Source organism: Aethina tumida, chromosome 1, assembly GCF_024364675.1.
Source record: "Aethina tumida isolate Nest 87 chromosome 1, icAetTumi1.1, whole genome shotgun sequence".
Lineage (NCBI taxonomy): Eukaryota > Metazoa > Arthropoda > Insecta > Coleoptera > Nitidulidae > Aethina > Aethina tumida.
The window spans coordinates 77,667,229-77,687,699 of record NC_065435.1 but is presented as its reverse complement, the minus strand read 5'-3'; the positions used below and the strand labels follow the sequence as shown (position 1 = coordinate 77,687,699).

The 20,471-nt window shown below is 34.0% G+C and overlaps 1 protein-coding gene across 1 annotated transcript in view; it reads right to left on the bottom strand.

Moving 5' to 3' along the window:
• Positions 1-6,929: 6,929 nt before the first annotated feature.
• The window catches only part of LOC109608649 (protein amalgam), a 53,050-nt gene continuing 39,508 nt past the window's right edge, over positions 6,930-20,471 (bottom strand). The window contains exons 2-8 of the mRNA XM_020025160.2: positions 15,525-15,656; positions 14,718-14,972; positions 14,373-14,651; positions 12,382-12,479; positions 10,167-10,288; positions 8,991-9,439; positions 6,930-8,141 (exon numbers count right to left, since the gene is read on the bottom strand). Coding sequence (XP_019880719.2) covers positions 7,996-8,141; positions 8,991-9,439; positions 10,167-10,288; positions 12,382-12,479; positions 14,373-14,651; positions 14,718-14,972; positions 15,525-15,656 — 1,481 coding nt within the window. The 3' untranslated portion in view covers positions 6,930-7,995. The remainder of the gene's footprint in view (positions 8,142-8,990; positions 9,440-10,166; positions 10,289-12,381; positions 12,480-14,372; positions 14,652-14,717; positions 14,973-15,524; positions 15,657-20,471) is intronic.

Below are 20,471 nucleotides of genomic sequence, written 5' to 3'. Positions count from 1 at the left end.
GTACGTCTGTTTAGCCACTATAAAAGGGGAGAATGCCATTATAAAACTTAATGTGTGTCATTGAGTACTACTTCTGGGGGATGATGTACCTAAATGGCATATTTACTTCGGTTTTACCACATATTTGATATAAAATATGCTTTTTCAAATTGGAATATATGTTAAAAAAAACTATTGATCAATTTCTAACTCATATCTGATAAAAACTTTTAAAAATATATTACGCAATATGTTTTTTTTTATTAATTTAAAAATGAGGCATCCCGAAAATAAACATTATTTTAAAAAATGATGAATACCAAATATAGTAATAATAATATATTTTTAAAAATTCGGATTGTTTGTAAATACTCATGGAATAATTCAAGTCCTTTTTATATTTAAAACTTTTTAACAACAGAAAAAGTTAATGGTAAAATTTTCTTTTAATGGATTTTTAACCCGCCTGTTTTTTAACCAGACAATAATTTGTTTGCTTCAAAGTTTCCATGTTCTAAAATTTGATTATTAAAATTTTAAATGAACTTTTTAGTTTCCTAATAATATTGCAAAAATTCATTATTCATCAAATATATAACTGAAAAATTTAGTATGTTTCCAATTAATTTTAATATGCAATACATTTTCTGAACATAATTGAAATAAATTGAATTTTTTAACAACTACATTTTTGCAATTAATGTTCTAGTTTTTAATTATTTTCACTAAATAATTATTATTTAATAATCTTTTTTGAACTATTAAATTAGTAAATGGAATGGTGTCTTTTCTCTGTCTTACTTTTTTATATATAGGATCTACAATAGATGTAATTTTGAAAATTGTACAAAGTTTAAAATTTATTATAATACAAAATTAATTTTGGATAATATTGTAGAATCCGCGATTAGAAGGAATATTTTTAGCATCAATTTGATTTGAAATCATCTCTTTGGAAGATTTTAGACAATATAGTTGCCAGATTTCAATTTTAACAAAATATGTTATTAGAAAAATCTATATGTAATTTATTTTGTTTTTCATGTCTGACTTCATTTAGGAGGTTGAATTCTAAAAAAGATAAAATTCGGCTAATCATAGTTTATTAATTATTTTTCTTTTTTTTGAAAAATATTTAATAATTATATAAATTTACAAAGGAAAATATTTTTTATAAAAAATAATGACATTAACAAAAAATATCTATATATGTTTTATAATAAAAAACACAATCAATTAAAACAAAAACAAATCTATTCCAGTGGATATTGCTCCCTGGACAATTTAAAATGCTCATAAATACATTGCGATATTTATATTTATTTCTCCTTTTTTTCCATTCCTTCCTTGGTAAATCGGATGGTACCAAATTGGCGGCGGAGTTTTCTTTTCGCCCTCATCTACATATTTTCTATGTTTTGGATGTGAATTAGTTGATTCTCGGGATTAACAAAATTATGTTCGTACATATTCCATTAAATAAAGTTTGTCATTTTAAACTTATATTCAGAACTTAATCCAGCCAAATTGCCTGGTTCGTTCAAATCTATACCAACTACTTCATTATCCATAACAATACTAGTAGGAGCCCTTGACCTTCTATGAACAGCCATGGTCTGTTGCTCTAAACTAACTCTAAAACTAGTGAATTTGTAATTCACAATGGAAATATAGTATAAAAATTATCAATAAATTGGGAATTAGTTAAAAAAGAATAAAAATACATACCAATAAATTAAGATTGTACTTACCAAAATATGTAATGTTTTAAAAATACAGTACCCAAATAATCTATAAAGTAAAATAACTTAAAAAATGACTACCAATAAATTAAAAATAATCTTACCTAAGGAATAAAAATATGTTTCAAAAATGGAAATAATTTGTAAAGTAAAATATACTAAATGAACATACCAATAAATTAAGAATGTAATTACCAGAAGAATAAGGATAATATATTGTTTTTAAGAACACCACGGGAATACAACTTGTAATGTAAAATATTTTAATTAATCATCAAATTAGAATTAAGAATACTTCCAAAAAAATAAAAAAAAATACACAATTTTAACAATAATTCGTGACATAAAAAATAATCGCTTGTATTTTTATTTTATTAAGCACTAGCTGACCTGGCGAACTTGATATCGCCTAACAGTCATTGCCAACCGAGCCATTACAAGGGCTGCTTTACTTTGTTCTTGTGTTGTTGAAAGCACGAAGTTGGGCCATACTAACACACCGTTTTTCTCGTGCGATTTCTCGTTTTTCTTCAATGTATTGATTCACAATATTCCGAAGCGCCTAATTGCATTACGGCTTTGTTAGGAAAGATTAGATCTTTTGGGTCGCGGCATTGTTAATAATAATAATATTTGCACAATGAAATTAATAATAACACTTGCACAAACCAAACAAATCGACCAGTAATCTTTATATGCTTTTTGCAATGTCAATTCCAAACTTAATTTATTTAAAAATTAATTTTTTGTATTATTTTTTTCTGTGATATTTTCCGATATTGTAATAGTTATTCTGCTATTCGGGACGTAGACGACCCCAGAAAATCGTAGATTATTAAAATCTGTCCAAGTTATAAATGGTGTAACTAAACCGGCTTTGTTTGTTGTTTGTTAATTCGTCTTGTTTTTATCCAACTTTAATTTGTTTGCTTTAAAATATATAGGATCTAAAATTTCATTATTAAAATTTTAAATAAACTTTTTAGTTTCCTAACGATATTATAAAATTTAGAATTTATCAAAACACAAAAGTGTAAAGTTTAGGTTGTTTTTAAATTAATTTTGTTCTGCAATGTGTTCAGATTACACTAAATAAATATCAGTAACATTTTTAATATCGCGATGCAATAAATTAATTATTTTTGCAGTCATTATTTTAATCTTTGAATATTATTTCTTTAAAAATGCTGTTTGCAACACAATTGTAAACGAAAAACATTTAAATGTTTTCATCTAACCTTGTAAAAGATATGAAATTTTAAGATTTTAAGTTAATAATATAATTTATTAGTAATTTAATCTTTATCTGAATCTACTCATCTATTAATTAATATATTTATTGCAAAAAAACGCACCTATTGAAATAATAAATGATTAAGTTGATCGGAAAACATATTGTCGTTTTTATTTATTTTTTCTTTATTTCTTTAAGGTATCGCAAACAAGTGTGTACTTAGTTTTTGTCACAATTTGTTTTATTCAGTAATTTACACTAAATCTTTAACATGCCTAGAGTATGAAGAAGAAATAATTTAAACCAATTAAGTGAGTTTGATAGAGATAGAGAAGTGAGCTTACATGAAGCAGGAATTTCGTTTCTAGAAATAGCTGCTCTATTTCTGTTTCAACAGAAATGTGAGTACTGTGATGCGATGTTGGCAGTCATGGAGTAAAAAGGACAGAAGACCCACAGCTACCACGGACCCACAAGACCACCGTTTTAGATTATTGGGCTAAGTAACAAGATAAGTTCAACGCGTGTATTCCATGATGAGTTTTTTGCCGATGAAGGTAGTCCAATGGCTATTCGATCAATTTATTTCCATATAAGGTCTTTTGGCTGATTTATCGCGCCCTTTTTGGATTTTGGAGCCTTATTTTCTTATCTACATAACAAGATATGTCGAATTAATTTTTCAGCAAGATAATGTCTGTCCAAATATTGTTAGGAATTCATTCAACTTTCTAGAAGCCTCTCATGCGAGTTTATTGTTTTGGTCACCCAGATCTTCAGACGTTTCCTCAATAGAACATGTGTGGGAAATGGTGGGACGACGCTTAAGAAATTTACAGCATCCTAGGACCACAGACTGGGCCGAGATATCATATGAAAATGTCGATAATCTCACTAGATCGATGCTATGACGCGTCAAGGAGTGTCTTCAAATCAAAGAGGGTGTCCAATCCATTATTAGCTTCTGACACTTTATGCTTTAAGATTTTTGTTTAATTTTTTAATCAATTATTTAATCTGTTTGTAATAGGTTAATATTTTTCTGAAAAAATTGGAGTAAATCAATTATTTCTAGACGTTTTTTTGCACGCAATATATATTTAAAAATGTAAAACATATTTTTTAACATTTATTAAAATACAAACAAAATATCTTACGAAACCGTTAGACGAATTAATTTCCTTCAAACAAATTTTTTCAAAATATTTATTTTTTAATTCATCCATTTATGTTCATCAATAACTACAGCAATATTTAAATTTCATTGAGAATTTTTCCTACATTTATGCATAAACATATTTAAAACGTGCATGTTTTTAAAAGTTAACGCAGATGTTTAATAAAATCCAATTTCCGTTCCGTAATACAGCGAATCTGTCAAATTACTGTACAGTTTAATATGTCTTAAACGAAATACAATATTTATGGTTGAACTTTGCAGGTCAAAGGATGCCCGAAAAATGTAGGTCGCTTGTTTCAGAATTTTCAGCATTACTTGTGCCCGCTTAAAAGGAATTATCTTAACATCTATCAAAAATTAATTTCGAAAGGTAATTTTCGCGACTTACACTACATTATTTAAACCATAACCGGGGGATTTTGAGGCAACAACACGGACGGTATGTAATATAATTAAATTTACCTTGCCACATGTAACATGTTGCAAAAACGGTGTTCTTTGTTTTAAAAAATTCTGTACAATATATTTATAATTAACAAAAGGAGTAGCTTAATATTAAAACCAACGCGTTTTAAAATAGAGGTGTAATATTCAGGAAGGCATTAATTTTAAAAATATCATTATTAATTTTTTAACATTTAAAATTTAAATTGCATTGCTATAAAACAATGAAGTTATAAATTAATTTTCCTTTTGTAAACAAATAAATTGTTAAACAGTAATTAGTTTCGCGGAAAACATTGCTTAGCATCTTAATTAAACTGCCTTGGGCTTCTTTGCTTATTTACATCCTACGATTGCTGTGCAAGTTTGTTGTCCATTATTTCATGTAAATTTGGCATATTTTAACATTTTAAATTTGAATAAATATTGCCAAGCGTTAATTGAAATTTTAAAATGTCAACAATTCAATACAGCAAAAAAAGGCAACGAGAAAATTTCGCGATTTTAAGGAGCTGGAAACGAGAGCGCTCAGCGAAATTAGTGAAGTTACCGGCTCGTATTAAATTAACCGGAGGACACGAAAAGATCCGTAATTTTAGCCGGCGGCAAAAAAAAATAAACTCCACAGAAATAAATCTCAGTTGGAAAATTAAGATTTATTGTGTAGCCGATTTAATTTCGGCAATCGAGCTTTTGAATAACCCAAAAAGCACCAGCGCAAATATAACGGGCGACTGTTACTGTTACATAAATACGAGAGTTAATCCCGGCACGTCAAATATGTATGATCCGAATGAATTAATCGCAGTGTCACTCGTGCACTGTTTAACCAACACTTTGTAATCGTTTCATTTTGTTCGCGTTCCGCGGACCGTGTAATCTCTAATGACAAACGGTAGTTAAACAGGTAGAAATCGCGCGGCGTTCGCTCATCCTGCGGAAAACGTTCGTGAGTAGCGTTTCCTGCTGCGACCGGTAAACGGATTGTTGGCATTATGGCCGGTGATTTGTCTACGGATTTCGTTTCTTTGTGGCCGAAAATCATCCGCAATTAACAACCAACAACGTTTGATGCAGAATTGCATAAATTTTACAAAATAATTTATAAACATTTTTAATCTCAGTATTAAATAATTTTTTATATCTGTTTCTTGATTATTATTATTATTTTTTAATTACATATTTCGAATAGATATTAATGTTAAAACGAAAATCATTTTCAATTTTTTCTTCTTATATTTATTTTAACATATAACAGTTGGGGTGAAAAGTTCGTAGGCAAGCATAGAAAAAATCTTTTTTTTTTTTTATAGAATTTGATTTTATTATTCAATATGGTTGCCTTCGAGGGCGTCCTTTCAGGTAGATACACTTATTCCAACGATTTTTCAACTTCTTGAAGTTAACTCCTGTCTGAAAATTAATTTTCCGGAAGGTCTGCAAAATACTCCTCCGCGAGCTGAATTTTTTATTGATGAGCTATCTTTTGAGGTTTGGGAAGAGATAATAGTCTGACGAACAAGGTGGATGGGGTAGCAATTAGAGCCTTAAATCGATGCTCTTGTGTGCCGGCGCATTCTCTTGCAAAAACAAAATTTTTCTTCGCTTCATGTGAGGCCGTTTCGCAGCGATTTCGGACTTCAATCGCTCCAATAATGCGCAGTAATACTCGCTGTTGATGGTTTTTCCTTTTTCGAGGTAATCCACGTATGAGTAAGAGTATGCCATGACAATACCATCGGAGAGCCTGCCGCTACGGATTTCATCGGCAGTGGAGTTTTCGGCCACCATGAAACTCTCGAAACCAATAATTCACGGTGTAATCTGAAGAAACATTAGCTCCATAATATTTATCCAATTTTTCTTTTGTTTTCTTCGCCGTTTTGCGTCTCAAAAAATAATGTTTTATGAGAGAACGAAAATCATGAAGCCAAACACGTAACCGAAAATCAGTTGGCTAAACAAAACTAAGGGCTCTATCACGCTGAAATTTGACATGTCGGCGTAAATATGAATGGGCTATAAGGCATCATAATCTTTTTCGCGATAGCAGCGCATTTTGGTGGTCAAGGTGGTCACTTTTCAGCCCACCTGTTAAGACATTTTTATTTTTCAATACAATATGACTTGAAATTCTGTATATAGTTTATGTAAAATATGATTTTTAAACCAAGTTTGTGAAACAATTTTTGTTTCTTGAAAAATTTAAATAAGAAATCATTCGAATTAAACATGAACATTTTTTATTAATGCTAAAAATGTGTAGGAAAGAAATATTAATTAAATAAAACTTACCTTGTACTTTTTCACTTTCAAATGTCACAACAGTTGTTCAATAAATACACTTAACTGTTCTATATAAGCTTTATTTACATAATATTTGACATCACATAAAATTTTAAACAGTTAGAGCTAATACCTTTATTGCACTCTTATAAAAATAGTTCAGTCTTTATATACAATGACATTTACGTATAGTACCATATGTGCAAAGCAAAGAAGCGTGTTAAAAATAACCCTTAACAAATTTATAAACGTTTCAATCAATCGATAATCCGTAAACCAAAAACACGTAGATATTGTTTTCTTCTCTTTACTGAAGAGTCACTTAAAATGTTGTTGTAGTAATAGTAGTAGTTATAACATCTGCTGCTTAATAGTAACACATCAACAAAATTCTGGTAATATTTGTATATATATATATATATATATATATATATATATTATATATTATTACATATATATGTAGAATTTTGTTTACGTGTTTAGTATAGAATATTGCAATTCAACAATAAATCCAGAATCCATAAATAATGAATTTTAATATAAAATTCAAGTGTATAGACTAAGAAATGGTTCATGTACATTTAGTGTAGGTAGTAGTATCTTTAAAGTGTATATTGAATATTTAGAAAAAGGTGAACGTGATTTATATACAAAATAGGCCAAAATACTACACACATGATTATTCGATTAACAACGATTAGGATGAACATCAAAATAGATCTTGTAAACGCCTATAGTGTTTATAAATTCACAACGGATTTATTTTTATTTTATGTTTGCCGGTATTTTGATTAATTGTTCAACACAACGGAGTTTTCATCAAGGGGAGACTAGTACTAGTAAATTCTTTGGAAACAGTGTGTTTTTGGACATACCCGCTTAAAAATATTAAAATCCTTGCATCTAATGAGTGTGATCCTAACGTGAATTTTATGATCTACATACACAGACAATATGTTTAACACTTTTATTTAAATTTAATTTTACACAAACCAATCACCGCAACGAGCGTCCGCCACACCGAAAATAATTTGGTATCACGAAGTTTAAATTAATAAACGCTTGACGATCCACGTTGAGAACGGGTTCGTAAACATGATTTTATGGTAACCGCAATAACGAACGAAAATCTAAAAGAACACAACCACCAACACAATCGAGAGGGTCGCGAACGAGGAGATGAAGGCGCGCACGCCACTGCTGAACGGTGCCATTCCTTGTTGACTCACCCCGTAAACCGCCGGTTGGGCCGATGGTTCGATCATGTTGTCCATATCTGAAACAAGATGGCAATTGTCAAAATTTAAAACGGATTCGTTGGTCGAGGCGAATTAATTTAAAAAATCTTTCATCGCATTACGAGGGCGTTTTTCCTGAAATTGAAACTCGACAAGTGCCTTTCACATCTGACGCATCTGGCTGATGAAAGAGGCCCTTATCTCGAATACAAAAGACTACTCGCATCCGTGCAAAAATTTATAAAGTGTTAATTACTTCTACAAATACTTGTTTATTCCCGTTTTCCTTTTGAAGTCCCTTTTCCCGTTATTACCTGTACCGAGTATATTTTAAAAAACGCTACAAGCAGATTTATCAAATATTCAACCGAGTTTTTCAATTGGCTTTGTAAATATTATGGAGCCACGTTCAAACAATCGGTGAACAATAAAAGGTTTCATAATTCTATCTGCGCTTTTACAGTAAGCTTTTAAATATTTGTGAATACAACAAAAAATTTGCTCAGTCGAGAGTGGTTGTATAGCAGTTAAATTAAAATTCTTCTTAAGTTTTAATCGCTTTATGCAGAGAAAGCTCGATGTAATTTGTCCGTGCTTTATTGAAATTATTATGTTAAAAAACTTTTTAATTTAACCTTCTGCGAGAGCTCATCATTCACAACAACAAAAGGTCTTGATAATAATTACAACTTTGATCTCTGATCGGCTAATTTAAATCTTTTTTTCCGTCAAGAAATTACGTTTTACAGTAAAAGAATTGCGACGAAAAAATATTGATACACAATTTCATTTCTCAGTTTCGTGATTAATTTGGTTTTCTTCGAAACAATTTGCAAGTTTGAAGTTGTTGCTTTAAAAATTGAAATTTAGCAATATAAAACACTTACCGTTAGATCTGGTGGTGAAATGGAAAATGGGCGACAACTTATTCCATCCGTGCACGTTTCTAGCTTGCACTCTGGCTTCATATGTGGTAGCGGACTGTAAACCTTTGATCGGATACCACATCTTCTGTCGCGTCACTTCTGTCGCCGAAGGGGTCGTGTAATACTGTACGTTGCCCAAGCCGATTCCCGGTATGACGACGCTGTTCCAGTCGTTCCTGTACCCCATCTTGGTCATATTCCTGTCGTCATGATGGCCGTGATGGTGACGTGGTTGTTGACGGTAGAAAAGCCGATATTCGGAGATCGGAGCGTGACTGTTGACCGACCAGGAGATGTTGTAGAAGTCCTTATCAGCGCCCATGGGTGGGGAATCGAACACTGCCAGTCCGGCTGTACCTGTCAATATCAACTGGCCGCGGCCTTTTCCATGGGCATTGCTAGCAACGCAACTGTAACAAAATGTAGAATCTGGTATGGAAGTCATCCGCTGTCTAGTTGGGCAATAAAACAGAGCGGAGACGCTCCCTTCAGGGTCTTAAAACGGGTTAACTAGATTAGATGTAACCATCTGGTCCGGGTCATTTTCGTCTAAACAGGCAATAAAGTAGCGAGTTCTCAGCAACCCCGAAAAGTGCATGAATGAGCGTTAATTAGCCAGCAGGGTGGTTTAGTGCTTCGAACCGACAGTTACATTGTTTATAGATTACTTGGGTGAAAAATAGAGAAGGAAGATGATTAAAACTGCAACACTGAACTAGACTAGGCACACCTGTAACTGCTTGTCGACTTTTAAGGGTATTACCTACACGTAAGTTCATTACTATTTTAATATCCTCATTATGTGCGACAAGACAAAGAAGAACAAAACGCACGAAACATAAATTTCCAAGTTAATAAAGAGACGGGAAACCTCTCTTAGAGGAACACAGACCCAAAAACTTCATAACGCTGACGATAAATATTCTCTACTTTGTAATATACCGACGATGTACTCCTGACACTTAACGATCCAGTGTGTTACTGAGTATTTGCACATCTATCACCTTTACTGATTTTAATTTAGATTAATTTCTGTAGATTTCCAGTTTTGCGTTTACGATGTTTACATTTAACTAAACAAACAGGGCGTTAATTAAATCAGGCAAAGAACGCAGACGAAACATTGAAAAAACTAACCTGTAATTTCCAAAATCAGCAGTGGTAACATTCCTGATGACCAAAGTGTATCGATTGCCTCTAGAATGAGCGGCGTGTTGCTCGGTGGTTCCCAGCTGTGCTGTATCCTTGAACCAGAGCACCTGTAAAGAAACGGGGAGTGATTTAATGAAACCAGTTTAATTAATATTCGTTGCGGGATTTCGATCCCTTACCGATTTGTTGTTGGGGTCAGATAAATCTGTTTGGGTAAAAATGTGATTTACCGGCGGGTTTTGAGGATGTTCCGTGTAATACAATTGTACATTTTGTAAGTGTCTGTTGGCGTTTTAAGTGCAATTTAGCACCTACATTAAAACAGAAATAATTCAGTTACGTTGGCGTTCAGCTTTTAATTTAATTACTGATATTGAATAATAAATTGGCGATTAAATAGCGTGAATTTCAGTGCGACGTGTATGTTGATACTATTGACACTGCGCCATTATTGGAATTGGTTCATGTTATTGAATATTAAAAAATTTACATTTAAAATCGTGATGATTAAATGCGAGTGACAATTATTCACGTCCAAGTTGGGGAACGACGAAAAAACAAACGTCACGTTTCCGCATTTTCTCCAGCGACTGCATATTTAATGTAACTGCATTAACCTGCACTTAACTTGTGAAGTGAGGGTAGAAATTTACTGAATTTTAATTCCGTCTTTATTCCGTAACTCTATTTCTGCCAGACAAACAATACTTCAGCGTCGAGTGTTTTTATTATTTCAGACTTCCGGAGATGTAGTTTTAATTTCGCTTGTTCAGTCTTTAAAGTCGCGCTCAAATTTCCAGGCTTCAACTTATTAAAAAAATTTACTTTTCGAATAGACAAAACAAACAATAACGCTCTATTTTTTCACCTGAAACAAAAACGGGAGTAGAATGGGGGTAATGATTTTGTCCAGAGGCTGATTTATGTCGCGTCGCTTTCGAAATAAGCGAACCGAGTCGTGGGAAGGCGGAGAACACTTAAATGTAATTAATATTTCTTCAATTTGCACGGTCCCGTTGCTTAGAATAAACAAGAGGTCGGAGATTGAGGTGAAGGGCGGAATAATTGCAAAACTACGCATAAAATAATAGTTAGGACTTGGAAATTTGAATTTTGTTCTCCTGGGAGGATTTTCTTTGAAACATTTCAAAATGTAATTTTAAATGAGACTTAACATAAAACTTGATTAATTATTGATCGTGTATTAAAAAGATGATCCCTTTTTCAAAATTCTGGTAACTACTATCGTTACCGTTATATCAATAATTGGATATCAGGCTATCTTAAGATATGTATAGCCTGGAATAAACTTTGAAATTTTGAGACTCGTAAAAGTATTCTAAACTGCCAATAAACCACGTTGGAGTCGAAATAAGGAAAAATTAGCCATTGCCAGATAACATATTCCAATTTAACGACCTAATAAAATCGTACATCGATCGCAAAACTTACTTATCATTAATAACATAAAATCTTGTGTAAGTCGAAAGTTTCCAATAAAATTTTTACTTCCAATATTCGCCAGCTAAACTTATATTTCTGTTTACTTATTAAATTTCTCTGTGCACTAACATAAAAATCACATTTCCCAAACTTTATTACAATGTTTCACAAAATCTAGTTTTCAGAAAGTCCATTCTCACGAATGTTGCATATATTAACTTCAACCACTTCCGTGCAACTTCGATTTTTACCTTTTATTCATTGTCTAACAATGCATTAAATAAACAGATTTTTGCTTTAAAAAAACAACAAATAACAGGGCATTGTTAGAATGTAACATTTTGTAGTGGTATTTATATTCTAGCCTTTTGTTATACATTATTTCACCAAGTCGTACAAAGGACACATCCCCTATTTTTCAAGAGTGACTTTATTGTTGAACTGTACAGAAATATGTTTATGCACTTTTGATGCCTCACACAAATTTCTGCCAAAAAAATTATAGTGGCAAGCTTTTCTGCGTGCACTAATGGGAAAGATTTACGTTTATCGTCCAAAAAGTGGAATAAACGTCATGAGTTTTAAAAACAATGTTCTGTTTGAATTCATTAGTTCAGATCAAAAAGATTTTTCGCCGTTTCGCAATAATGTTACATATTTAACTAAACGAGCTTATCGTGTTTTTTTCCGAAGCTTAACAGATAATTGCATTAAATCGGATTACCATTATTAAAAAATATAAAATAAAAATACAAACCTGCGGAGAAGGTTCGGCATGTACGATGCAGACGAGTTGAGCCTCCAAGCCGATGCCGGTATGAACTGTTGCCCTTTCAGTCTCCACTTCAGGTCCATCTGCCAACATAAAACATCCAGTCTAATCTTCCAACGATAATAATTGTAACGTGAATAAATTCGCCGAGAGTGACGTTTAATTTCGCATTTTAGTATCCGAAACAAGTGGAGTTTATCGGGTACGTGTCCAAAAACCGCGAAATGTGCCCGGGGTGAAACGGGTTGATGTGACAGGGCGAATTTTAAATTTTTATCAGATCGACGCGTCCGGTTTCACGTGAACATTTCGACCGCACAATGCAATTTCGGACCGATCATTTTTCTTCGTCTTCGCCATCAAAGCAACAAGTTATTACACGTCAATCAATATGAAACATGTACGAGCCAATCCAGCCATCCAATTATTTGCACAAGTCGTACTCCGTAATCCTCGTTATTTGCATAAGAGCGGAACATACCTGAAATAACGGCATCTTAGTTAAAAGCGTGCGCAATCAATCTCGTCCTCTATTTGTTCAGCTTAAGCCCGAAATAGATTCGGAATATTATTCATCGGGTTGTTCAACTAAAACAATTTGTACGGTCTAATAATGGCTGGATGCCGCACGGTTGCACCGAAACGCATCCACGACGATTGACAGAGTTAATTAACCTCGATGTTGGCATTTAATCGGTTTAATTAACCGGTTATTGATTTAAACGAGAAAAATCCCTCCTGTGAAATTTAAACTTCTCCAACATGTATCATAATCAGTTGTTCAGTTTCACCATCAATCATCCGAGGTAACAAAACCGAAGAAGATAGTTTTCTATAATCATAAATCACATTGGGAAACTAATTAAATTACACGGTATCTCCTGGGGGCTCGATCGAGGCCCGCCAATTACAAGACACCGATTCGATATGAAACTTTTCATCCAACTTCATTATAACTTAAAATGGGTCAGTATTTTACAATGGATGGCGAGGGAAAAAACCGCTGACGCTTTTCTTCCACGTCCGATCGAATGAATTGCGCCGCGGAATTGTTTTCAACTTTTATTTGAGCAACACTTGTAAATTCCGCTTTGTCGTGTTTTTGTTTCGGAATCGTGTCAAAACATCGGCGACGTTTCGGCCTGAATGAAATAAAGAAACGGGGACGAAAGAAAAATATACAGTAATAAGATGTTTTTATGTTGTAAGAGCTTTTTTATAAGACGACGCTTTGTTCGGGCTAAAGCTCTGTTAGAAACGTGGCTTTTTTGGACCGATTGAACATTCTCCAGTCAATTGTACGCGATGTTTGGTTTAATATTTTACAATGGCTGTTTTGAGGGTACAATCAAATTAGCACGGTTGTACAAGAGGTGTTTCTCTTTCAGCTCAGTTTTTGTAAAATATTTCTCGTATTATCGCTTACTGATTTATGTCGTTCCATTATTTCGAATTCCTTTGTTGCAGGAGCGTTGATATTCAATTAACCCCGATTAAATGAAAACATTTGTAGAACATGTCTTAGTTATCGGAGCCGTCAGGTAATTATAAAAGCTGTGCGGCGTCGGCGGCACCAGTGGAGGGCAATAATTTAATAACTGGCTCGGAAAGTTCCGGAACCAATAAGCCTTGTGCTCTTTATCCGGAGAACGATAATCGACGTGATTATTTCCCGGTGAGCACGTAACGGGCGCACCTTTACGAACTCGCGGACTACAAAAGTTGCCGCCTTTCCTCTTACTTTATTTACAAACAAGTGCATTAGTTGAGCGTCGGATTGGAAAACAATCGGCAAGAAACTTTTAATGAAACTCGTTTCGGGCGCGAGCTTCCTAAGCAAATAATATTAATTGACTGGCTTTAATTGGACTCACGTAGTCGCGTTCTGATTCCTGGAAGTTCGACACTTTTTATTGAGTTTACCCAATTCGGAAATGTTGCACATTTCAACATTATCTTGCTGACTGTTTACTTACATAAGACGTTCAAGGTGATATGTTTGGTATCTGGTTGTCCAACTCCATTGTCAGCAGAACATTGGTACTGTCCAGCTGAATGACGATCAGCATGATGTATTACCATAGTAAGTCCGGAAACTGATCTTTCACCACTTGGCAAAACGTTGTTCTTGCGAGTCCACGAAACTGTCGGAACTGGATTTCCGGACGCTCTGCACTCCATTCGCACCGTATCACCTTGTTTCACTTCTAGGGGTGTATTCGCGTTGTGGGATACGTAGTGAATTCTTGGAGGGACTGTAAAGGATCAACACAATTTTATAATCAATTTCCAGTCAATAACAGAGCATACCGAATACTGACCTAAAATTTCCAAAGTGTGAGTGATTTCCTTAGGGTCCATGGTGCCGATTTGACAGACATAATCGCCGGCGTCTTGGGGCCTTACATCCTTGAGTTCAAGACTGTACCCGCCGCCACCAGATAGTTCCGGTATACCGGCCATGTTGGAGGGGCTCACCGGAGTCGAAAGCAAACGAACTCGCGGATCAGGGGTCACTTTCACTGGACCTGCTGTTAAAACTGCTATGCCGCGTTTCCATGCCAAAATGTAACTGCCTAAGAAACGATAAAATTTATGAACATTAAAGAATATGATTAAAGCTGTGTTGTGTAAGATTTGATAATAATATACATTAAATAATGGCTTCCGAATAATCGTCGATTAGATAAGGATCATCCAATTTAGTAAAATTGCCTTCTATTATGATGTTTGTAACATCAGTGGAAACAATTATGAATAATAAATGCTATAATGACAATAGCTGATATTAAAATTACAGTTTATTTCAATTTATAAAATTAGTCGTATATTTTAAATTTTCTATTAATAATTCATAGTTCAGTTGAACTTGAATCAATTTCAGTAATAACATGTTTACAACATTTTTGCATAAAAATTTCTAATTAAATTTCTGTTTAAAAAGCACATTTCTTATAATAAATTTTTTATATAAAAGATATATAAAAACCAATAAATAGACCATAAAATGAAATAAATCGTTTGTTTAACCGGATTTTCACGAGTAAACGCTCTTAAAATATTTATAAATATATATTTCACTGCAGTATTGTGTTGAGCACAAACAATATATTATAGCAAGTTCTTACCTGGTTGAGTTATTCTGCAGGGCAGCACAACAGTACTGCCAGTCGCAATCCTGTAGGTCTGGCCCGGAGTCACGAACGAGGGCGGTTTACCCTCCGGCACTAAATCTTCATTGGTTTGAAAATTTGGATCGCCTGCAACAAATTAAAATAATTGAAACTGTTTGCATTGACAAACGAGAAATTGCACATTCATATTTAAATCCGAAAATCGCACGCGAATACAAACAATAATGCTTTTAGTACGTTTTTTCATTTGTATGAATATTCATCCAGTTTATTAATAAAATTTATTTAGTTGGCACGAATCGATGCCAGTTTTATTGCGTTTTGGAGTTCGTTAAATTCATTTGATCTGTTACGTGTGCTCTTATTTGCATATCTTGCTTAATGCCCAGTGGTACCATCTAGCTTTCAATAAACGTATTTTGTTTGATTGCAGGGAATGCACAGGTAGATAGTATAGAAAATTGATTGAATATATGTGATTTTGGAGTAATGCAGTAGCGGGAGAGTTTGTTGAAAGGTATATTACATTTATGCATTCAAGGATTGCAGACGGTTAGAAAAAAGAAACTGCCAGCAAGTAAATCCATTGTGGATATGATATATGGCAGCGGAATGCCGGAGTTTACCTGAAGCGGATTTCCTACAGAAAACCCGTCTTGGTCGTCTTTTTGCATTTTCGCAATAAGAATGCGCTCAATCCGGTGCCAATCGGACACAAGAAATCGGAACGCATATTAAATAACTAGAGGATTTTGCTTCGTTTCCGAAGTTTGAGAACTGTTACGGAGTTTATTTTCCCTGGGAACATTATGTGGAAACTATCAAGTATTTAGGCTGGCGATAAATCACCGAGGCAATTTAGAGGCCAGGGCATATCACTTCGGTTGTAGTTGGGAACAGTCTCCGAAACTTAAATCTTGTTAAATGTGACATTGCACTGTCTCTTATCGCGCATGCAAAACCAACCCTGAATTTTATTTCCAGTCCGGTTTTGCGTCGTTGTTTTTTATTACAATGGAAGTAATTATGCGTAGAACGCAATACGAGTGTTTTTGATTAATGAAATGGGTTGTATTTGTTGATGTTTGCTTTAGATTTATGCGAACAAATTATTAAAGAATAACGTGTATTATACTACACTAGTATTTGCCTATTTCGCAGCTGATTACCATCGCGCATACATCATATTTGAATTGCCACAATTAATATTACCACTGCGCAACATGCGAGACTTAAGGGAAAACGAACGGCTCCAAACTTCATATTTTAACACAAAAATATTGGCTTGTCACTGGTATTTATTTACCCCGTATTCTTATTGTTTTCAATTGATTTTCTTTTATCAAAAAGAAACTCCAAGTGCGAAGATCATGAACCAGATATATTAATTAAAGACCCATTATTCAAACGATCCAAAGTTCCGCACGAAAATACGGCATTGTGTCTATTTTAAGTATTTAAGTAGAATACAGTCATTGTATTCGGAAACATTCCGCTCAGGAAGTCCCTTATTGTGTTGCTCACATGTCCCCGATACGAAACTTAAATTAGAAAACTAATTGGATAACTGTGCGCGAAAGTATTCCCGATAATAGATCACGCAATTCAATTATTCCATAAAGTTTAATTAGGTTTGGGGAGTTTAACAAAATAAATGCCCGGATTCGTAATAAAGATAAAAGTGTAAAAGGTCAATTCATTGCGACTCACAGGAATATTGTTAATTATCATCATTTAAATTTTAGAGTTTAACACGCCATTTAATCCATAGAGAGCAGCACGTTACTTAAATCAATCTTAAGCAAATGACGTTACATATGTAACCGTGGTTGGTTGTCTATTTATAAACATATGATTATATGGGTGTGTTGTGTTGGGAGTTTGCATAATTAAAGAAATGGTGTGGGCGATATTGACTGGAACGTCTAGAACACGGGAGTTATTGAATAAAATATGGGACATTGGCTGAGTCAACAAGAACGGCTCCGGACGCTCAATATCCGTTAGTCGGATTCGAATATTAAATCTTCATTCTTACGGAAAATGCCCGCACGTGCTGAGGAGGTAGAAAAATAAATGAACGTCATTTCGACACATGTACCATTCCGGTTAAATGTTCTGCATCGACTGAATATTTTAGTTTACGTGTCTGCATTGTGTTTTGCATTCATTTCCAATGAATATTTACATGGGTGCTGACTCAAGAACTGTCTTTACCACAAACGTGACTTAAATGTAATTTGTAAACTGAATTTATTTTTTGTTTCATTTTAATTGCAAGGAATTGATTTGAGTTAAAAGCATTTTACCACGTAATTGAACATAAAGCAGTCGATTTAGAATCTTAATCCCACGAACTGCTAAACCCCCTGATTGGAATTCTTAATCACAACCAAAAGCCCTTGATTAAAAGATCAAGCACTTAAATTATATTAATTATTGAGAGAGATACGGTAATAATCCCTTAAAAAGTTTACCCTTTAACAGACGTCTCAAAAAAGCTTGAAATTTTTAACAGTCGAATTGATTCCCGCACAAAGAACTGCTTCGAAACCTCTGTATTTAACATCCACGAAAATTCCATTGGATTCAAAGACAACATGAATGAAATAATCGATCGTTTTACCAGGTCCATTATTCATTGAAATGCAGACGGTGTCGGTTAAATTACAAGGAGCAGGACTATCGCATTTAAAACCTTCGCGTTATGTAATTCAATCAGTCCAATCGAGCGGAAGTACACGTGAAGCACTATTCCGATCCCCTTGTTACATCCGTGCTGAGAGTAATACAATATTCTGGTCATTGCAAAACCACATTAATCAGTCTCAGAAACTGGGTTAAACGAAATATCTAGTTGGCAATTCGTAAATGCCGTGAACTAAACGCGATTCAATCTTAAATAGGGTACCCGATATAATTAAAATTTAAGAACTTTTTCTGTAGTATCTGAAAAGGCTTAATTATAAAGGATCCATTGAAACGCGACTTCACGTATGTTCTAAAGCCTCTCAGCTCCGCTGATCCTTCAGAGATCTGTTTCGGTGCAGCTTAGAGGCCGGCCCGACGTCCAATGGGTCTTACAGTTGTAATGCAGTTCCGAGGGATTATTCGAACCGAAATTCCGTCTCTCGCTGTCCTGCCGGAATTAATTACTCAAAACTGGACCCTCTGGAAAAATTATAACAGATGTCGCCACTTGATGTCTATTTAAGGTAGGCAACTGGACCTGCACCTGCCTTATTAAACTTTGTAATAATTGTATTTGGCCCACACGAATTTATTGATCCAATTTACTTGTGCTGACTTGTAAATGGCTCTTCCAGCCACCTTTTTCAACAAGCTAAATTGTCCAATTCCTGTTCCTTTTGAGATTCGAATAAACAGAAAGTTCGCAGACGAAAAACAAATGACTCGTCAAAGCAATTATTTGAATAATTGCTCAAATAAATATCCGAGCCGGCAAAAATAAATCGAGCTTAGTTTTGTGCGGGGGTTAAGTTCTCGGGAAACGTTAATAAAGTCAAACGAAAAGTTTACAGCTAAACGCAAACCATCTTTATTCATATCTTCGACTGTACGTAACAATGATGATGAACTTATTGAAATGAGTCCCGCAGTCTTGAAGTTATAATTACTTTTGGCTGCCACACTCGACGATTATATTCGCCGCAAACTGGAGATTAAGAAGACTTAGTAACTAATTTACTTAGTTTTATGATTCATTATTAATTATCTGTCCCAACTATTTAGCGTCTATTCTGGCTTAAGTAGGAAAGTTTCGTGAATTATACGTTTTCCCGCCAAAGTTTGCACCTGAAAAACCTCTAATTAAATTTCACAGCGAAACCTGTTTCGCCATTCGCGAAAAAGTGTTCGTATGTTCTGAGGTGGCAGCACTTAAGGTGCGAACAAACATGTTTAATGAAGCTTTATTTTTGTACTGGGTATATTTAAAGTGCAATAACTTTTGACTGTTTAAATTTTATCGCAAAACTTTCCTTCATCACAGCACGACGACATTTCCTCGAATAACAATAAACACAGATGGTGCACCATGAAGTACAGCGAAGATAGGTGGAACTTGTTGCATATAACCAGACTTTTCTGAGATGCAGAATTTCGTGAATAATTCGCCAAACTTTAATATATTCCAGTTCCTTACGTAAGCTCAACAAATTACTCGCCGCCGTAACAAAGCGCCAGTCCCAAAAGTATACAAGTAAACATGGTTTTAGTCTAGAGGAAAACTTTCCAGGGGCAGAATAAATACCAGTTGTTTTTATATCAATTATCCGTGCAGAAGACCACGACTTTCTGCAACTTCAATTCCAAGTCGTGCGTTAATTAAGTGCAAACAGTCAGTACGTCTAAATGCAAAATTTCCCACCGGTCCCCGATAAACTGACCAATTAAAACCGCGATTGTCGCCGTTTAATAATGCAATGCGGCGTTTGTGCATTTTGCATTCCGGAGATTGCGGTGCACTATTCGGCCGTTCAAAACCGACATTATCGTCATAGAGAAAGTTTGCGGAAAGTTTAAACGGAATGATGAGCTTATACTTCAATTAATGCGATGGCGAATTTACTGAACGCCAAATTCGACTTTCAACCTAATTATTTTTGTTTTAATACTGGTTGAATGAAATTTTCGGTTTTTTTTCCTTTCCCTGCGTTTATTATTTCATTACAGTAATGTAATTATGACGAGATGTTTTCGTTCCATTTGGATGCATTAACGGTACAGATTCGATCGGAGTTTTAATTAAAAACGTCATCGGAACGAAAAGGTTTCGAATAATGTATATGGAACCAATCAATGTTGTGTAAATATTGTTTTAGACTTGATACAAAAAAGGCATTAACAGATTGAACTAGTCATTAAAAAATTATATTTTGTTGGTTTCATTTGTAAATGGAAAACAGTTAGTTTAAAATA